At 44.0% G+C, this 20,074-nt stretch overlaps 1 protein-coding gene across 4 annotated transcripts in view; it reads left to right on the top strand.

Annotated features, from left to right (window-relative positions):
* The window catches only part of LOC120960736 (teneurin-a), a 35,815-nt gene that overhangs the window by 3,245 nt on the left and 12,496 nt on the right, over window positions 1-20,074 (top strand). Inside the window, exons 2-11 of one of the 4 annotated variants that reach the window (XM_040384443.2) lie at window positions 3,665-4,330; window positions 6,076-6,324; window positions 7,133-7,239; window positions 7,321-8,394; window positions 8,487-8,681; window positions 10,257-10,466; window positions 10,566-10,751; window positions 10,846-10,992; window positions 11,149-11,356; window positions 15,662-15,688. In XM_040384443.2, the coding sequence (XP_040240377.2) occupies window positions 4,188-4,330; window positions 6,076-6,324; window positions 7,133-7,239; window positions 7,321-8,394; window positions 8,487-8,681; window positions 10,257-10,466; window positions 10,566-10,751; window positions 10,846-10,992; window positions 11,149-11,356; window positions 15,662-15,688 (2,546 nt within the window). In that variant the 5' untranslated portion in view covers window positions 3,665-4,187. The remainder of the gene's footprint in view (window positions 1-3,664; window positions 4,331-6,075; window positions 6,325-7,132; window positions 7,240-7,320; window positions 8,395-8,486; window positions 8,682-10,256; window positions 10,467-10,565; window positions 10,752-10,845; window positions 10,993-11,148; window positions 11,357-15,661; window positions 15,689-20,074) is intronic. The other 3 variants (XM_040384606.2, XM_040384515.2, XM_040384696.2) reach the window with 3 other exon arrangements.

Here is a 20,074-nt window from a genome sequence, read left to right as displayed (position 1 = left end):
TCTTCCTCTTACTCTTCTCCATCTCATCGCATCTCGAAGCTGGAAGCGCGCGCGCTGGTCGATCTCTTGCCGATATATGCTCTCCGGCTCTATCATCTCCGAAACATTCTTCCTGCACAAACATTTAAACACACACACACACACACAAAGAGAGAGAGAGAACAAGAGAGGTACATACACACACACACTTGTACGCACACAGGTACAGCAGCAACTCCTGTGAGCTGAAATGATCGCAATGCTGCCGAAACATGGTAACAATGTATGGTGCGCGCGCAACACAACATATTCATGCGGGTGCCTGCCTGCCTGTCTGTGTGTGTGTGTGTGTGTGCATTGGTCGGTAAACCTTTAGGCATGATGGGAAGTTCCACAGGGAGAAAATAAAACGGTAAAATAGGTGAGGAACAAGTACAGACAGGCAGTGCGAGAGAGAGAGAGACAGCGAGGTAGGGAATTTTGTAGAAGAAACACACGACGGCGCTGCACATGGAAAAGGATTGGGGGAAAATGATGAAAAAATGATACTTTTTCTTCTGTTTGGTTGGCTTATTTTAAAACGGTACGTGCTTATTAAGCCCAAAACAGTTTTTTTGTTTGCTTTTTTTGTTAAAGAAGAAACGACGAAGAAGTGGCTGTGTCCAGCAAGCAAATGTTCGTCCCTTCGCGTACACCTTCGAGCGCTTGCTGCTGTGTGTGTGGGGGAGAATTCTCGTGCCAGTTCAAGATGGCGCACACGATTTCGATTACCCATTTGGACGGGAGGGGGGAGGATTAGGATCGTCACCAACACCAACCACCACCACCAGCAGCAGCATCGGGCAGCAGCATCCAGCAGGACGAAGGCTGTGACTTTCTGCGCCCGATGCAAGTTGATCGATATTTGGTCGATAGCTAGCTTTGGCCGTGCTGCTGCTGCTGCTGCTTTGCGAGGTACCAAGTTTTGAGCGTAGAAGAATGGCTGTGTGTTCTTCTCGCCGCAGCAGCAGCAGAAGTAGACTGCTGGATTGATTTTCTATGCTGGAGACTGCTCGCAATAAGTTAGGCCGACGGCGAGGTGCCGACAGGCCCGATGTCTAAAAATATCGCCCATTTTTCCTGCAATTGCTGCTGTCTGTGTGCGGCCGTGTGTGCGCGGCAATTGGTCAGAATTGAATCAGTGGACGTCCGTGCGGCCCAGGTACACATCCCTCGAAGGAAGCTGACGGGGCTGGGCTGGGCATGGACCGTATGCCACCATGATGTGCAGTGTGCCCTCTCATAATTCCACTGGATGGCCCCGAGACAACCACCCCCTTCCCCACCCCCCCCCCCCCCGCCCCGGGAGGAAGAGCCAACTTAATAGATGCTAACGAGCATTAGTTATACCTAGAGAGCAGGATAGCGAGCGGGAGATGGGGCCCTCGACAGGACGGCACCAGCGTTGCCGAGTCTTGCGGGACCATTGGGCCCATTGTGATGTACGGTACGGGGCATACACAATGGCACACAATTTATTCCCTCCCTCCCTTCCCTCCCACCAACACGCTTTCTTTGGAGCGATATTATTGATGTGCAGATGTGCCTGCCGGACCCCGAAATCCCCGTTGGCCGGCTCCGTTCGATGCCGATGGAGGTATTAAATTCGTAATAAGCAGTAGACATCTCTCCTTCTCCCTTTGGTGCAAAATTGTTGTATGAAGGGACAGTAGCATTGCGGTGGAGCTGATGTCAGCCCGTGCATACAGGGGTTTTCCGAGTCAAATCCCCAATGTTTACCACATTTTTCATTGCATGCGAGATGTTTTTCAACATCCTGTCAAGTGGTGATCCTGTCAAGTGCCTCACAATAATGTTTCAGTTCTTCCACATGATTTTCAACACGTCTCAAGCTGAATTGTGTTTGACAGTTCTTTGTGATGTGTTGACAATCATGTGTAAAAACTGTCATTTTATTACAAGGTTTTACAACTCACTTTCGAATGTAAACTTAATTGTGCACCGCCTTCAAGATGTTTTTTAACAGCTGTCAAATGGTGCATTTGCATAAGAATGAAGTTTCAGTTTGTACGTATGATTTTCAACACATCACAAAGAACTGTCAAACTCAATCCAGCTTGAGCCGTGTTGAAAATCATGCTGAAGAAATTGAAAATTATTATGATGGAAAGGAAATGTCAGATCGGTGTGGAATAACATTTTGCACGCGATGAATAACAATGTTTCCATTCGAAACTGACGTAGAAACATAGAAACAACATTTGACTGCTGTTGAAAAACTTCTTGAAAGTGATGGATACAGAGTTTTCCGAGTCATTTTCGAATGTAACCGTTGTTATTCACCGCGTGCGAGATATTACAGGGGTTTTCAAGTCAATTTAGAATGTAAACATCATCATTATCAAAACTTTTCATTTCTTCAGTATGATTTTCAACACTTCACCTTTCAAAACTGTCAACGGGTGATGAGATCCGGCTTCAAACCCCGGCGAAAAAACGATGGCAGCAGTCCGTTAAGGTGTGGAAAATTATGCTGAAGAAATGACAAATTATGATGATGGAAATGCAATGTCAGATCGATCGAACTTCTTGCACGAGGTGAAAAACAATGTTTACGTTCGAAGCTGACATGAAAAAATCTTGTAAAACCACATTGGTTATGTGATGTGTGTCTGGTATACATCATTACTCACCGGCTGCAAGATGTTTTTCAACAGCTGTCACGTGTTGAATTCGCATCACAATAAAATGGTAATTCTTCCACATGAGTTTCAACACACCACAAACAACTATCAAACTCAACCCAGCTTGAGACGTGTTCAGAATCATGTGTAAGAATTGAAATTTTGTTATAATACAAATAAGCCATTTGACAGCTGTTGAAAATCATCTTGGAGCTGGCTAATAATGATGTGCACATTCGAAAGTGACTTGGAAAACCCTGCAACACGGGACACTAACAAACAAACAAACAAAAGCACACCGGAAAGGACGGGGACGAGAAGATTTCTTCTAGTTGTTTTTTTTTGTTAGAAACATTGCGGCCATGTTTTTCTTATCGTCTCACACTGCCTTCAGTATAATTTTCCAATCTTCACTAACGCCTAATGCACACGTACGGCATTTTTATGTGCAAAAAAAAAACAAGAAGCCCGAGACACACGTTGGAATGGTGCCGCTGTGTTGGAGAGCACGATGAGACGGCAGGATACGAATAGGTCATTTTCTGTACCGTTTTTTTTTTTCTCTTGCTTCGTCCACCCCCATTCGCCCCATATTCGCACGCTTTTGCTGTTGCGCTGAATCCTTCCAGAGCGATTGCGCAGCAAGCACCCATAACCACCACTGGCCCATCCGCAAACTGCATTTCGTTCTGCCCATTCAATAATGCACGTCGCAAACGGGCGCAGCAGGAGAATGGAACCCTCCCTACCCCACGTATCTCTCAGACTGTGCGCCAGCGAAGGCACACTGGGGGAACATGTCCTTTTTTCTTCTTTAGGGAGTAACAACAAAAAAACGCTTCATGCTGCGTCATCCGCAAAGAACAGCGAAAAAAATTAAAGGAAGGAATACTCATGATGACGGACACAAACACACACACACGCACACACACACACACAGATATATGGGAATTTGCAAACAATCTTTAATAATATGCTTTCTCCTCTCTCATCATTTACAGAGCTCTGCAAGCAGCAGCAGAGGCCGGCCAGCTAGCCTGCTGGTTCGAAGATGCTGAGCCAGGAGCGCGGGCTGATGTTTCCATTCGTTCCTAAACCGAGGCCGTTTCGACCTGTGCGATAATACAGCAGCAGCAGCAGCAGCAGCAGCAGCAAGTGGCTGCGAGACGTGCTAGAAGCCAAACAGCAACAACAAAAAGAAAGGCGAAAGCAAGAAGAATAATTAAAAGGATAAGAAAAAACGCCCTGCCAAAAAAAAAGCGACAAACCACACGCGGGTACACACCGAGACCACCCACCCACCCCCTCCGAGAGGCGCACGCAGGTGCTTGGTGGTTTTGATTGGTTGGTTGGCTGGTTGGAGCCCGTTGTCGCGGACCCCGCAGAGCGAGCCAGCTCCAGATCCGGCAGCCACCACCCCAACACAATACATACATATACATATATACATATACATATACCTATATATATATATACATACACATATATAGACATAAAAAATATATATATATCGGGCCAGCCAAGATGACGATGAAATCGATGAAGTATAACGACTGCGACACCATCATGGACGGTTACAATCCGGCACCACCGCCACTGCCCCGGAGGGTACCGCCGGCGCGAAACATTTACGCGGAACCGTTTGCGACCGAATCCACCACGAACAGGTAAAAGCAAGAGCAAAAGCCAAAAACAAAACAAAAATTCGACAAGGGATGCCGAAAGGATATACCTGTAACCGTACCGGGGACACTCGATTACATAACGTAAAATCGACGGGTAGCGTCGTACAGTGTGTATTGGTGGGAGCAAAGGGCCATGTCGTTGGCAAATGGATGAGCAAAAAAAAAAGCAATACAAAAAGGAAAAGGTGTACCAGAAGGATACGTTGAATAGGAGAACGAGAGGGTTTCCTTTTGGCCGATAGGTTTGGTAGGCTTTCGCATTGTCCTCGGGACACGGGTACTTACAGCCATCATGCTGTGAATTTATTCACAAGTGCGATGGCACGGTTGGGCACGTTTTACACAAGTAGCTTTTGCTACACACGACAAATACGCTTCAGGGCGAAAGGCCTATAGCCTTTGTGGTATGATGTTTGTGGGTGCAACCTCGAAAATGGCTTCGCAATGGTTGACTTGCAGGTCAATCGGGTAGAGAGCAGTGCTGCAAAATGTCACTATCAATGTCCTAAAAAATCAGAACCGAAACAAACTCTTTGTCAGCGTCATGTACTCAATAGTGACAATCAGAGGTGATGCTCAAACAGTTGGTGTGTCCAATATATGCTTGGTGACGTTTTAGCTTGGTCAGTCACTTTATCATGACTCTTTTTTTACCGTGATCCGTTCTGCAAAATGTCACTGCCATAGTCATGACAAATTTTGGCTGAAGGAAAATAATGTCAGCGTCACGAGCTCTACTGTGATGATCAAAGGTGAGATTCAAACAGTTGGTGCGACCAAGCATGTGATCTTGGTGACGTTTTGTGCAACCAACTCTTCAGTCAGTCATTGAGTCATTGATGATCAGCGACAGAAAATGTCATGACCAAGTGAGTGACCAAGAGTTGGGTGTTAAACAAAATGTCATCTAGCATGTGTTTAGTTCACCAACTGTTTGAGTCTCATCTCTGATCATCTCACTAGTGCACGTGAGCTGAGCTGTGAGCTTCGTTTCAGACATGAGTGTTAGTGACTGGAACCAGTGGCATTTGGCAGCACTGTTCTCAGCAAGAAAAAAAATTGATTATGCCGCGCCGGTACTAAGCTGAGCTTGATTCAAGCACTCGCACGTCGCGTTCGGCATGTCATGACACACTTTGGTTGAGTATCAGCAATATGTTCGTTGTTTTCGGTGATGATTATCGCATGATTTTCATGACATTTTGCAGCACTGGTCGGGAGCATTTTGGCACAGCTGCCAAATTGCATTCCGCGGGCATCAAGAATGCTGGGCAATGGGTGCTAAAATTACATCAGCACAAAGAATGATCTGGATGATAGTAAAGCAGACCAAATCGTGCCCAAGAACGACATCTTTGGATGCTACTGAAGCATGCATTGGAGCGGCGAGTTTTAAGCCTTTGCTCCTTTCTGTAAAACGACCGACAGAGTCGTCCACTTAGCTCGCCAACCGTTGCTGCCTTTGTTCAGCTGCCCCAGTGCACTCGGAATAGATGTAGCTTCATTTAGCTCGTGTCTTGCGTCCTCGGAGGGAGGGTCATCGCGCCCAAAGATTTGCGGTTAACGAGCCTGTTCGCCCCGGGATGTTGCGGGGTGTTCCTGGTTGGCGTGTACACGTACCCGTCGCACGTACCCCATCCCCATGAATGTTGCACTGGATTGTTAACTGATTATTCCATTCACCTGTCTCCCGTCTGTCGTTCTTGTGCGGCCCCATCCCCCGCCAGACTACAATCAGCGGCGCAGCTGCAGCAGCAACAGCAGCAGCAGCACCAGCATCAGCAGCAGCACCAGCAGCACCAGCAGCTCCAGTCGCAGCAGCAACCGATACCGCAGCTGGCACAATCCATGACTAATACGCACATCACCACCGGCTCCCGGCTGGGCGGCTCGTCCTCCCTGGTGATGCCCGTGTTTCCACTCCGAACGGGCGGTACCGCCCACACGCCCCATTACTCACCTTACTCGCCATCAAGGTAATTGCAACGCGCAGCGACCGCACCGGGTGGCCTGCAGATGAGAGGGGGGGGGGGGGGAGAGGGGGGCTGCGGGAACAGAAACAGTCTATATGGCTACGCTAATGATGATTGCTTGCGGGAGAGGGAATGCATTATAATTCAACTAATAGTTGGCGCTTTGCACTGCTTTTTCAATTTGCTAGATTGTGTTGCACTATCTCTCCCTTCAATGAATGTTTTTTGTTGTTTCTTCCTCCTTCTACCCGACTGTGCTGCGTTTCTGTTTGCATTTGTGTGCTTCTCGCATTTCTATGTTGCTTGCATATTCCTATCAGCTTTGTGGGGGTCGTTTTGCCCATTTGTGAAATGTTTGGCAATGGTTTGCTTTTATTTTATACCGCTTTTTCCTTTCTTTTTGCACGGGGGTGTGCGTTGTAACAAAATTATAGTTTGTGTGTGTGTGAATTTTTGCATCCTAATATTTCTTTTTCCACTAAACAAGCCACCCTTTCACTAACTTGCCTTTTATTGTTCTGTTTTGGGTTTTGTCTCTTGTTTTGTCAAATCTTTTTGGTGTTACATAATGTTTTGGCGTGTTCGTTTTTGGTTGTTTTTTTTGGTTTTTGATTCTCTTCTTACTCCACTTTGCTTGAGTGTTGTTTTATGTGGTTTTGTTTCTGTTTTGCGTTTGCTGCTAATTTTAACATACTAAATTCTTTTCAATTTGATTCTGTTGCAGTTAATACATCTTTTTGAAATGTATATTTAGAAATTATGATTATTTCTAATCTATTTATCACTTTCTCTCTTGCTCTCCATGCTGCAGGTTTCGTATCGATAAAAGCTGTCAGCATCGTTGCTCCTGGAAGTGTTTTAGCATCGCCTTAATCTTGGTTACAATAATTCTGTCCGCAACACTGACGTATTTTGCAGGTAAGTGAAATCGATTATCCCAACCATCGCGAAAAAAAAAATGCATCCCTGACCCCGATCCTGCCCATTGTCCCATTACAGCAACGAGTTCGATGAAGTCCAACCTCGACTCGGCCAACTGCATACTGGTGCAGGACGTGAAGACGGGCGGGGCCGTCGACCAGACCGGCACGCCGATCGATTCGTCCAACTACGGGCTGCTGTCCGGCCCGTCGACCCTGAACCCGACGGAGGAGTCCCCGATCACCAGCACGCTCGACCACAACAGCTTCTCGACGCTGGGCGGCGGGCTGGGCGGTTCGGCTGGGGCACCCGGCGGTGGCGGCGGCAATGCCGCCCTGTCGACGTACAGCCGCCGCCCCGGCCAGGACCTCGCGCACCAGGTGCAGCAGCAGCAGCAGCACCAGCAGCACCAGCAGCAGACGACGCAGCTGTACAGCACGCCACACCAGCAGAAGTGGCCCGCGATCGTGGAGCTGCGCGAGTTTAACGAGGTGCACGCGTCCACCATCGCGCCGTTCCAGTTCTGGAACGTGGAGTTCCGCAACAAGCATCCCGCCTTCATACAGTTTAACTTTACGCTGCCGTGGGGCGCCAACTTCGCCATCTACGGGCGGCGAAACGTTGGGCCGACCGTGACGCAGTACGACTTTGTCGAGTTCATCAAGGGCGGCCGGGTCGACCACAAGCTGCGGCGGAAGCGCAGCATCGGCGGCGGCGGCTTCTTCCAGAACGATCTGCTCGGTGCGCACTTCGACGGCAGCGTGCCGGAGGAAAACTCGTCCGCGTTCGAGACGATCCGGCACAACCAGTACGCGTTCGCGGACCTGCCGCTGGACGAGGTCGAGAAGCACATCATCTCGAAGCGGTCGGCGGACGGGGGAGCCGCCGGGCCCGGCGGTCCGTCCTCGTCGCTGCAGAAGATCGACCTGGAGGCGATGACGGTGAACGTGACGATCCTGCAGTACCTCGACATTGGCCGCTGGTACCTGTCGGTGTACAACGACGAGCTGCTGCCGCACACGGTTTCGCTGGTGGTCGGCGAGGCCGAGGGCGTGCACACCGCCTGCCCGAGCGACTGCTCCGGGCGGGGCTCGTGCTATCTCGGCAAATGTGACTGCATCGATGGATACCAGGGCAACGATTGTTCGATTAGTGAGTAGTTTTTGTTTTGGTGGTTTTTAGAAACGCAACCTGGGTCGATGTAATTTTAATTCCTGTTTTTATTCCCCCCCCCCCACATCCAGGCGTCTGTCCCGTGCTTTGTTCTGCCCACGGCCATTACGGTGGTGGCGTCTGTCACTGCGAGGAAGGATGGAAGGGTTCCGAGTGCGACATACCGGTGTCGGAGTGCGAGATGCCGACCTGCTCCAACCATGGCCGCTGCATCGAGGGCGACTGTCACTGCGAGCGCGGCTGGAAGGGACTGTTCTGCGAGCAACGTAAGTCGAATCTATATATCAACGACATGAAACAGGGTTTGAAGTCTTCCGAGATCAAAATATTTGCCGATGATACTGTTTTGTTTGTCTCGCACAAAGACATCAAGCAGGCGCAGATTCTCTGATTAATTTCGATTTAAATGATCTGGATGGTTGGCTTGGATGGTCGAAAGAGCCCGTCAGGTTAAATAGCTGGGCGCTATTTTAGACGACAGATTAAAGTTCAATATTCAACATTGGTAATATAGGCAAATTAATAGGATTCAAAATCTTATTACGCGTTTAGTTTTGGGATATGGCCGTCGTACGCCGTGTGTTGTTATGTTCAGCATTCTTCGTCGGTTGTCTGTAGTAGTGATGGGTAAAGTTGGCAAAAATTTAGAGTTCACTTCGATCCGACTTTGCTTGTTTCGGAACCGACTCCAGAAGATAGGTCCGCCCAGCATTATCCGGAGTCGTTAGAAATTTTCTATCCGCAGGCGGACGACTTGCGGACGTCTCCGTACTACGCCAGATGACTCCGGACGACTCCGAACGACTTCGGATGACTCCGGACGACTTCGGACGACTCCGGACAACTCCGGACGACTTCGAATGACTCCAACTTCGGGTGGAACTAGTGGGTCTCATTTTGACGGAGTCGGATCGGAGTCGTAGGTGCACTCCAGAGAGCATATCACTACTCTGTAGAGTAGAGGATTGTGTATCAGACCATCAGACCTTCATATTTAAACTTTTGGTGGACCTTTTGCCAGGACATTTGGGGGAACGCATAGTTCGGACATCCAATGTTCATCGGTACTGTACACGCAGAGTAAATGAGCCGAGGATACCCAACATGTACTCTCATAGTGCCAGAAACTCTTTGTTCTTCAAGGGGATTCAATGGTACAACAGATTGCTCGGAGAAATGAAGAATCGGAGTAACTTGCCAGACTTCAATCGTGGGTGTGTGGCATGTGTCTAACAAACTGTATAATGTTATATCTGTGTAGAAGTCCTATGTCACTATGTAATGTACACATGCATTAATTATAATTAGGCTGATGATGATGATACGTTTTGTCTTGATATATTAAACAAATTAGAGAACAAAAATGTAAGACAAAGACAGCATAAGTTTGAGACACGCGCCCGTACAAGTGTTTAGTTTTGGCGAGTTTGCTGCCTGCCCGCAGCCTGGGAGGTCACAACGAAATTCACTCATTGATGATTGTAAGTGGCCTATTCCAGATACATTAGTTTCTCCTGCATCGAAAGGTAGTGCCCTGGATCCGGCGTTGGTACCAGTGGAACTTACCCTGTGCATGTTGCAGTTGTCTCTTGATTGTATTAGATTCTTTGAAATAGTGTCTGATGCCACCACTTGATCGTAATTTATTAATTTATTCCAAAACCACATTATTACTCTTACATTATTACCAAATATTACTCTTATATAATCGTAAAGATATTTCCGTCCTTCACAAACTTTTGTTGAGATATGATGATGATGATAAGTTCCATCCCAACATTCACGCCTGTCCGTACCGATGCTTACCATAATGAGTTTCTTTCTTTTTTTTTCATGCACAGAGGATTGTATCGACCACTCCTGCTCGGGGCACGGTACGTGCGTGTCGGGCCAGTGCTTCTGTAAGGCCGGCTGGCAGGGCGACGACTGTAGCATCGTCGACCAGCAGGTGTACCAGTGTCTGCCCGGCTGCTCCGACCACGGTACGTACGATCTCGACACTGGCTCCTGCATCTGCGATCGTCACTGGACGGGAATTGACTGTTCCCAGGGTAAGTGCCAAGCGCTCTGTTCTATGTTTCTACTCTCTCTATCTCTCTTACCCATCGAACTGATTCGTTCAATGCCCTCTCCCGGTCTATCTTCAACAGCTGTGTGCAGCCTGGACTGTGGCCCCAACGGTATCTGCGAGAATGGACGGTGCCGGTGCGACGACGGCTGGACGGGCAGCCTGTGCGATCAGCTGATGTGCGATCCGCGCTGCGCCGAGCACGGCCAATGCAAGAACGGTACCTGCGTGTGCTCTCAAGGATGGAACGGGCGGCACTGTACGCTGCGTAAGTATTGTGGCGCGTCGCATTCACCCTCGCGTTTGTGTGCTTGCGGTTTCTAATTTGCTTTGCTTACTTCCCGTTTCGATGATCCCCGCAGCCGGTTGCGTGAACGGATGCTCCCGCCACGGCCAGTGCACGATGGAGGACGGCGAGTACAAGTGCATCTGCGTGGAAGGCTGGGCCGGCAACGACTGCTCGATCGCGCTAGAGATGAGTTGCAAAGACAATATTGACAATGACAATGGTAAAACACGTGGTGGGGTTTGTTAGGTTTTTTTTTTGTTTTGGGCTAGTACCGACGGTTTGCTGTTGTAAAGGCGGGAGTAGTGGACTCGTTGGGTCGGGCTTTGGTGTCTTTGGGGCTTTGATTAATCACGCTCGTCTCCGCCTCACCTTCCAGATGGTATGACCGACTGTTCCGACAGCGAATGTTGCGTCCACTCGATCTGTGCGGAGCACATCATGTGCCTGGCGTCGAACGATCCGGTCGAGGTGCTGCTGCGCAAGCAGCCACCCTCCGTGACCGCCTCCTTCTATCAGCGCGTAAAGTTTCTGATCGAGGAAAACTCCGTTCAGTCGTACGCACACATGGACGAGTACAGCGAGAGGTAAGTGGTATCTGGCTTTGCTTTCCATCATCGTTTGCCTATCTATATGCCTCTCTCTCTCTCTTTCTCTATCACATATATATAAAATATAAATAAATACTGTTCGTATCCACGCCCGGGGGTGGTACGCCCGTTTACGATCATATCCCAGTCGTAGTGTGCGCTTAGCGCTAAACACAATGTCCGTAAGGATGAGGACTGAGACCACCTATTCGAAGTGACTTTTTTTTTAAAAATGCAAATGCATTTCGAATAGCATCTGTGTGTTGCCTCCAAAACCTTCGAAAAAAGGTTTAATTCCCCAGTTTTTGCAAATGGAAACCCGTGCGTTCTTGCGCAGTTTCCTTGAAGGTGGCGCCAGTGGCGCCAATGGAGACAACAAAAAAACTAATTTGCGATAGGACTACTAACCACAGCTGTTCCACTACCAACTTCGCCCCATTGACAGTGGTTAGCGAATGAAAAGTAACACACGACCGATTTCGTTCTATGCAAAACCGCTACAGTTGTCCACAACAATGCCTTTCCCTCAAGGCTCTCTAATGTTAAGTGAAGCCAAAACAAAAAAACAAAAAAAAAAAAACAAAAAAAAAAGAATGCCAATAATATATATTATATAATAGAGTACCGTCAGCTATTCGAGCCTAGAATACGAGATTTGCATTGAATATGCTTCCCCACTGTTCCAAATGTCCACAGAGAAAAAAAAACAACAACAATCCCTAGCAAATCCCATAAAAAACACGTTTATTTTTCCTTTCCCCCGTTCCCCTTTGCCGTAGCCGTAGCCGGCGAGTGATTTGCTTCCGATTTGCAACGCCACGGTTCGCCGCCCGCCCTCCCGCCCGACAAAACCCTGTTCCGCGGGGTCTCGGAGGAGCCGAGGGGGGCGCGAATTTCGGGGCGAAGCGGCGTTAGCACATCATTCGTCGGCCGGCCGGCTGCGGCAAAGATTGTGTTTCGTCTAATGTTGTTCATCAACCTAACCTTGTGTGTGTCTTTTGAAACTCCCCCCCAATTCTTGATTGTTCATGTGTGTGATTCCCCATTACCAAACCCTTTTCTCAAGTAAACTCAAGCAAACAACCAACCAAACAAACAACAATAACCGAAACAAGAAAAAAAACATTACAACAACTACCAGAAAATTAACGCAAGTAAAATCGGAATAATTTTTAGTCACAGTTTTATATTATCTCTAGGGCGTGTTTATATTTGTATTGTTTTGTTTTTTTTTGTTCATTTGCAACAGTTCAGCTCAACTGTTTTTTTTTCTACCGGAAAGTGTGAAGAAGTGTGTGTTTTTATGTTTTCGTTATTTTTTTGTTGGTTTTTTGTTGTTGTTGTTAGAAGTTTCCGTTCTGAACTTTCGTTTCGTTGTTGCTTTTCTATTCTGATATGCGTTCCCGTGTTCATCCTTGATTTAAATTGTGATTGCGTTCCGTTTCACCTTTGTTATTAACGTGTTTTGTTTTTGTATGACTTTTTTCGGTTTTTTTTCTGTTGTTTATGGAATTAACATTAAATGGAAAAATGGCGTATTGGCCTAGTAGTAGTGCGACATGGTTGCGTCGCATTCGTCGCGATTGCGTCGCTTACCTTTTCCGGTGCTGACAGGGAAGATTTGTAAGCCACTGCTGCTACTGCTTCGCCGTTAAATGTTTTCGGTTTTTTTATTTATTTATTTTTTTTTAATTAAAAGCTTAGCTTTATTCTTCCTTCCAATATCTTTTCAGTAGTCATTTTTTTGCGCTTTGCGAAAGCCGCGGGTTTGAGTTGGAAGCTGCAATACAGAACACTACGAACAAAAAGTAAAAACAAAGTGAAAAGAGGGAGAAAAAAAACCTAAAGCAAACAACCAAACAAACAGTAGCGCAATTTCAACCCTCAAGTTGCGACACAAATCACTTACCGAAACACATAAGTGTTTGCGAGGTTAAGAAGTTGTTCAAATTTGAACAAAACACTAAAATGCGTATTGCGGTAAAGAGACGTTGCGTGTTTCGTTTTCGTTTCAACTTTCTGATGCGTTGTTTTTGTTTTAAATATTATTTTTCAACTCCAGTAGCAAAGGAGTAATGGGAGGATATTGAGGGTATATTGAGCGACAAACGGGAGATAATTGATGTTTATTTTTTCTTTAAATGTCCTTAATACAGGATTGGCACTGAGACTGGTCGGTCTAAAAGGATGTCAAGATTTTTTAAATATTTTTTAAATGCTTTCCCCGTTGGAGAGCAAGCTTCTCAGCCTGGTGTGCCAGGGTAAAAAGAACTTATAACCCAGGCTGGGCGCAAGTCTTCAACTTGCATGCAAAAGTACTGAAAATCTCGTTCCGATTGGGAAATATAGAGCACGATAAAATGAAATTGATTTTTAATTTTAACGATTTAGCATCATTAAATACGTTTTACGTAATCCGTGTTCCAATCCTGACAATTTTGTACTCATTTTGCATGCAACTTTTAGACTCGCGTGCAACCTGGATTATACAGGGTTTTTCAGGGGTTCTCATAGCTGTGGGACACTTCCTTGACACTTTCTTACAGGAAGTGAGTCTCATGTGATAGAAATTCCTGTTGGATTTGTCCAGCAAGGGTGCTATACAGTCCAATTCCCATTACATTGAGTTCATTACACGTAAGAAAGAGTCAATAACGTGTCCCACAGCTATGAGAACTCCTGGCAAATCTACACTACAGGCTACACTATGGATGGAAATGTTTAGATTTTTATCGGTGCCATAATTTTCCATTACACCTTGCGGAACGGAATTTGTGATATTTTGGTATCAACAAAAAAAAAAATCTTTTCCAAAAATAAAACAAAATACTTGAAACCAGCTTGAAGTCATACGTCAAAAGAAAGGCAAAACGAAACATTCTCAACTCATTTTCTTTGGCACGAGTAGAAGCCCCGCAAAGCGTACAAACGCATCACACAAAGACAACCAATGTAAAGTGCAAAGTTAGCTACAACAACAACAACAACAAAAACAACAACCAAAAAAAAGAGAAAGAACAAACAAATGAAAGTACAAACCGTTGCACAGCAAACAACAGTGAGTGTGTGCGTGTGTGGTTGAACAACAAAAAAAACTGACAATGTGTGAATGCTGGATGAATGAACGAGTTGTATCTGTCTAATGTTATTTGTGTTCTGTGTGTGTTGTTCGAATTATTGTGACGTTTTTCTTCTGTTTTGTGTTCGTTCGTTTGTTTTTCGGTTTTGTTTTTACGTTTCTCGTTTACGTCATCTACTGTTTTCTTTTCTTCGTTTCGAAAAACAAAAAAAAAAAAACAAAAAAGCTAGCAAAGTCGCCTAGCGATGGCCAATAGCAGGGAGGAAAACAAAAGGAGTAATGAAACAAGTACAATACTACCAACTAACTAACTACCCGCCCACCTACGCCCACCCTCTCAAATTATACAGCAAAATCCGTTGAAACAACCAAGACGAAGCTTTTTTTTCTGTTCCTAGTTTTTGAACAATGAAATCCCGTTTTTATTTTTGGTTTATTTAAGAAAAGCTGCTAACGCCGCTGTGCGCGCGTGTGTGTGTGTAGCAGTTTCACCTAACCTCCTCTAACAAAAAAAAAAAAAAGATTAACCCCCAAAACTACCCAAACATATATCCCCGTTCGGTTTAGCTTTAGTTTTGATGTTTTACTTTCAGAACCACTTGCTCTTGCCTTCTTGTCGTTTTCGTCCTTCTCTTTGGAGACACATCTGTTCCGCTTCCTTTTTTTTTTTGGGTGACTGATGTGCTGGACGGAAAAGGAAAATCCTCCGCACTGAGCATAATAATGCGCGTTCAGCTTTACCTGAACAGAGTCCCGTCAAAGCAAGTGGCTAAGGATGAGCCCTGATCCTTCATCCCTCCCCCCCCCCTTTTTCTATCAGTGTTGTTTAAAAACTGAGCCCAGAAGAAGAAGATGAAAAATAATAAAATGAGACACAAGATCCTCATCCCGTTCCCGTTCTATTTTGTTTTGGTTGCGTGTTTAATTCACCTCAGTCAACCTAAAATCAGTCAAACTTAGAAACCAAACAAAGCGTAACCACTCAATCTCTGTCTCTCTCACACACAAACACTCACTATCTCTCCTCCAACTGCTCAGACGTACGTAAAGAACTAATCCATAAACTTCGTTCTCCGTTCTTTTCTATTCCCCATCTCTCTTCATCCACCATTGCAAAAATGACAAAACAAAAATCAAAACAAAAAAAAACCGTCGATAATTGTTATTTGTTTGTTCCTTACGTAACAAAAAAAAACGATACGTTATTAATTTTTAATTAAAAGTGAGTTCTGGAACTCGTTCACACCGTGGTAAGTCTTGCAAGCCGCAGTTGCTGCTGTTCGTCTTGTTGCTGTTATTATCTTATTTAATTTCATGCCACTTTCTTTTCGTTTTGAACCGAATGTTTCAAAAGCGTTACTTGTTTTCTACCCACATTTGTTTCTGTTCGTACTCTCTTCGTATCGCCCCCAAAACCAAAAACCAGTTGCCCGCGCTCCTTCACCCTCACGAAACACGCACAACCGGCCTTGCCGATCCATAGTTCATCTTATAATTTCTCTTGTGTTTCTGCGACTTTTCCATTGCAAATCCAACATTAACAGCAAGAAAAAAAAAAACAACGACATCAAAATACGCATTATACATATATTATGGGTTTCAGATAGCTAACAATTGTCTGCAAACGGTGTCACACAGTACCGTAATGTATGTATTTTTCGTCCAAACAACAACATATCGAAGACAAAAAAAAAAAACATTCATTCTTGTCCACCATCCATCCACACACTCACACAAACACATACACACACAGACTCATCTCCGCCCAAGCATATTCTGTTTCACATTACATGTTATCTTATCGTTATGATTTCACGATCTCATCTGCCTTCTTAGGAAACGTTTCATGTTACCCGTTTTCTGTCCATATCCGTATCTTTGGCTTTTGTTTCTGTGTGTGTTGTCCTTTTAGTCAATGTTTCTTTGGTTTTGCTAAACGTATACTGTCCACGTGATTGACATGATTCTGAAATGCCGAATGCCATGGTAGAACGAACACGATTTAATGTATAAATTAAAAAAAAAAAACCATACACCGACATTTACTATATGATATGATGCCACACTTTCTGTTCGAGCCCGGGGATTTTGTTTCGATGTGCTACTATACTATTTGTATATTCAATTCACCATCTTTACTAGTGGGGGAGGGCGAATTACAACAACAACAAAAAGAGGAGAAGAAAAAAAACAACAAGAAAAACCCGGATCTTTTTTTTTTCTTTCATTTTTTTCTGAGTTTTTCGTCTTATTTTTGGTTTTATGTTTTGATCTCCTTACCTTTATCTTTCTCTGTCTCTCGCTTTCTCGGTCTCTTATCTCGTTCATTGATGGGTGCATTATTAAGTGCATCCGTCTGAGCGTGCGTTACATTTGTTTAACTTTTGTTTTGTTTTCTTTGTTCTTAGTGTTTAGTTTTGTGCATTTTTCTTCTTTTACCACTCATTTATGTGCAGATGCCTATTTAGAAGTTTTTTTTCAATGTTTTCAAAACTCGGGATTATACGTTCCATTAATTTTCTTTCCGTTTTTTTTTTAATATTATGCTTTGCTACTCTTTGTATTATTCATCGTTCATTCGTTCTAATTGTATGAGTTTTTCATTTTCGGATCCTTAAAATTGATACCAGTTTCCCACTTCTGTATTGGTTGCACGATTTTTTTTTGTTCTAGTGAAATTGAACAGAGAGAGATAAAAAAAGAACAGGTTCAACACATAAAGAAGAAAATAAAGGCAAATAAGTTAGAGTAAAAAAAAACATTAAAAAAAACATCAACCTTCGATTATACACAGAAAAGAGAAAAAAAACGAGAGAAACGAGAACTAGTTTCACGTTACTATTTATTAAACCAGCATAAATAGTTAAACTAGTTAGAGGCTTTTCCTAACTCATCCCTTCCGTGTTTCCTTAAATGTTTTCCTATCTCACCTTCCTCAACCTAAAAAAAATAACAAACAAACAAAAAACAACTCCTATCCATTTGTCCCTGTTCTGATTCCCCCAATTCCTCATTATTGTCTGCGTCTGTCATATGTTTCTATGTATATACCCTCCATGTGCTGCGAAATTTTGGAACATTTTAATATCCTACACTTTCCGATCTTGAAAATGCAAAGTAAAAAAAAAAAATAGACTTAAAACATTAACCAAAGCAAAATATGAAGCAAACGAAAAAAAAAAAGAACAAAAAACAAAAGCTATTTAAAATCGAACTCGTAATTCGCTAACGATTGCGAGCCAATCTGAAGTAGTTTTGTTGTGGAATGCATAAGACAACTGGAAAACTAGAGGCAAATTGTGCGACAGCTTAGTGGTGGTGTGTTGGACAGGCCCTTCGAAAATATTGTAAGACATATAATACCCAAACTAACCCGAGCGAAAAAAAAAAGAGACACATAATTGTGACAAGAGATTGTACGCGGTGTATGTATATAAATATATTCGTTTTACGGTTCCTTATTGCCTGCCAAACCTCTCCTTCATGCGGATGGGGAGAGCGTTGCACCGTGCAATGATCCCGAACGTTCAGCAAATGATCGGACGGTTTACCATCATACCAATTACCCACGCGTCCTCGCGTATTTGTGATAGTAATTTTGATCGTTACACAACTATTGACCATTTATTACACCTCTTTCTCGCCGCTTTCTCGCTTCAAACGGTCGCGCATTAGCTAACCTTGCGTACTACATACATATATATATATAAATATCTTCTGCTTTTAGCTTGATTTTGCGCATTGTTTTTTTTTCTTTTCAAAATAATTTAATTTCATACTTTAAATCCTACACATATAGCTGTACTGTTATCGCCCGACTATCAGAGCGGGTGGAATCAGTACATGAATGATTACTAGTAGTGCATAATTTAATCGAGGTGTTTTTTTTATCGTATTTCTATCTAGAGAAATTGTTATCTTTCTTTATTTTGTCTGTTCAAATAAGTCCTGTTTTATTTGTTACAATTCGAGCGTAGCGTTTCGTGCAAGCGTTACGTAACGCTTTAAGTAGCTTACTGAATCTGCTATCGGAAACGTTTTAGTTTTATCAGTATAATGTTTTGATAAATTTGGGATGATTACATGACGGCGGGGGTAGTGCTGTATAGCGTTACGTAACGCGTTATATTGATATTGCACCCGGGAATGCAAAACTTTACCAACACCCGTAAACCGTTCTGTTCATTAAAAGTGGTGCAATATCTTTACGTTGCAAGAGGTGAACTTTTTCCACTATATTTCCTGATATGTGTATGTTGAAGACGGACGGCAGCAACAAAATCAATTCCGCTTTATGCAATGCTGAAACTTAGCGGGTTGAATGTGAATTCATCAAATGTAGCATTTTGAAATGAATCTCTAACACTTTCTTTCTCCAATTCTCACTCGCTGTTGGAAAGTGATCTGTGTATAGCAAACTTGGATTGAAGTGATTCGCGTTATTTTTTGTTGTTGCTAAATAGAATCAATCAAAATATGTAACAAAAAATCTGAACTTTAATATAGAACTTCAATATTTGATTATTTTTGCACAAATCATTACTTCACAAACATGTGGAGGTTTGCATCAGTAAAATGGTCGTTGTAGATTGGAACACGCGTTCTTAATGTAGCATTGTTATTAAGTTCAGTTCTTTATACTCTTATTTCCCAAAAAAAAAATGCTTTTTAATATTTTTTATACAAAGCTTCAAAGTAAATAGGTAGAGTTTTTTTAAACAATATCAAATTTGAAGAATTTGTGCCCAAAGTTCATCAGGAAAAACACCCAGCAAACAAACACCGAAACGACTGCTGTAACGATATTGCATACATTGTGTGCGACACACTTGCAAGTTGCTAAACGTTCGGCATTGACCGTCCGAGAGGGATATGTTGTGTAACGCACCGCTACGTAACGTAACGCGACGTAACATCGCCGAATTAAATATGAATGTCCATGTATTAGTGTATGCCAATTGTGTGCGTGGTTTATGAGCATGAGAAGCAGAGCAGAGCCGAAGCAGTGGGTAGCGGGTGGGCCGAAGTTAAACGGGTTTGCTCAAAGCAAAACAAACAAAAAATCGTCCAAAAAAGCGCCCGTACTTCATGTGCAGTGTGGGTGCTTTGGCCTTATTTTTTTGCGTTGGTTTTTTTTTCCCTGTTTTACTATTGTCTTATTTTTGCATGCCTGTGACATTCAATGTTGAAACCTCTGAGGGGCTGTAAATGTACAATCTTTCGAAGGGTCCGTCATGCCGTCATAACCGCCACGCGCGCGCGCCAGCTACTTTTCATGTGTCTAAATTCTGAGTTTTAATGTGCATTTCAAAGGAGGAAAAACAAAAACAAAACCGTAGCTAATATATAAATCTCGTATAGCTGAGAGACACACTGTTGAGCTAGTGCAGTTGTTTTTTTTTTTACGATGTATGATTTTGGTCTCGTCGCCGTACCAGGGGGAAAATGGGCAAGGTTCTAGCAATTGTTTAATGCAGCAGCATTTTTGCTTTGTTTAAATTTCATATGCAATTTAAAGTTTAATAAATGCCGTTGCAACGTTCCGAGCAACAAATCGTTACTTTTAGCGAACACTGTTCAGCGCCAAGGTAACGCTTCACCGTTATAACGTTACCGGCCAATGTTTGCTGGGTAAC

The sequence above is a fragment of the Anopheles coluzzii genome, chromosome X (assembly GCF_943734685.1).
Source record: "Anopheles coluzzii chromosome X, AcolN3, whole genome shotgun sequence".
Classification (NCBI taxonomy): Eukaryota; Metazoa; Arthropoda; class Insecta; order Diptera; family Culicidae; genus Anopheles; species Anopheles coluzzii.
This window is presented reverse-complemented; position numbering and strand designations above follow the sequence as displayed.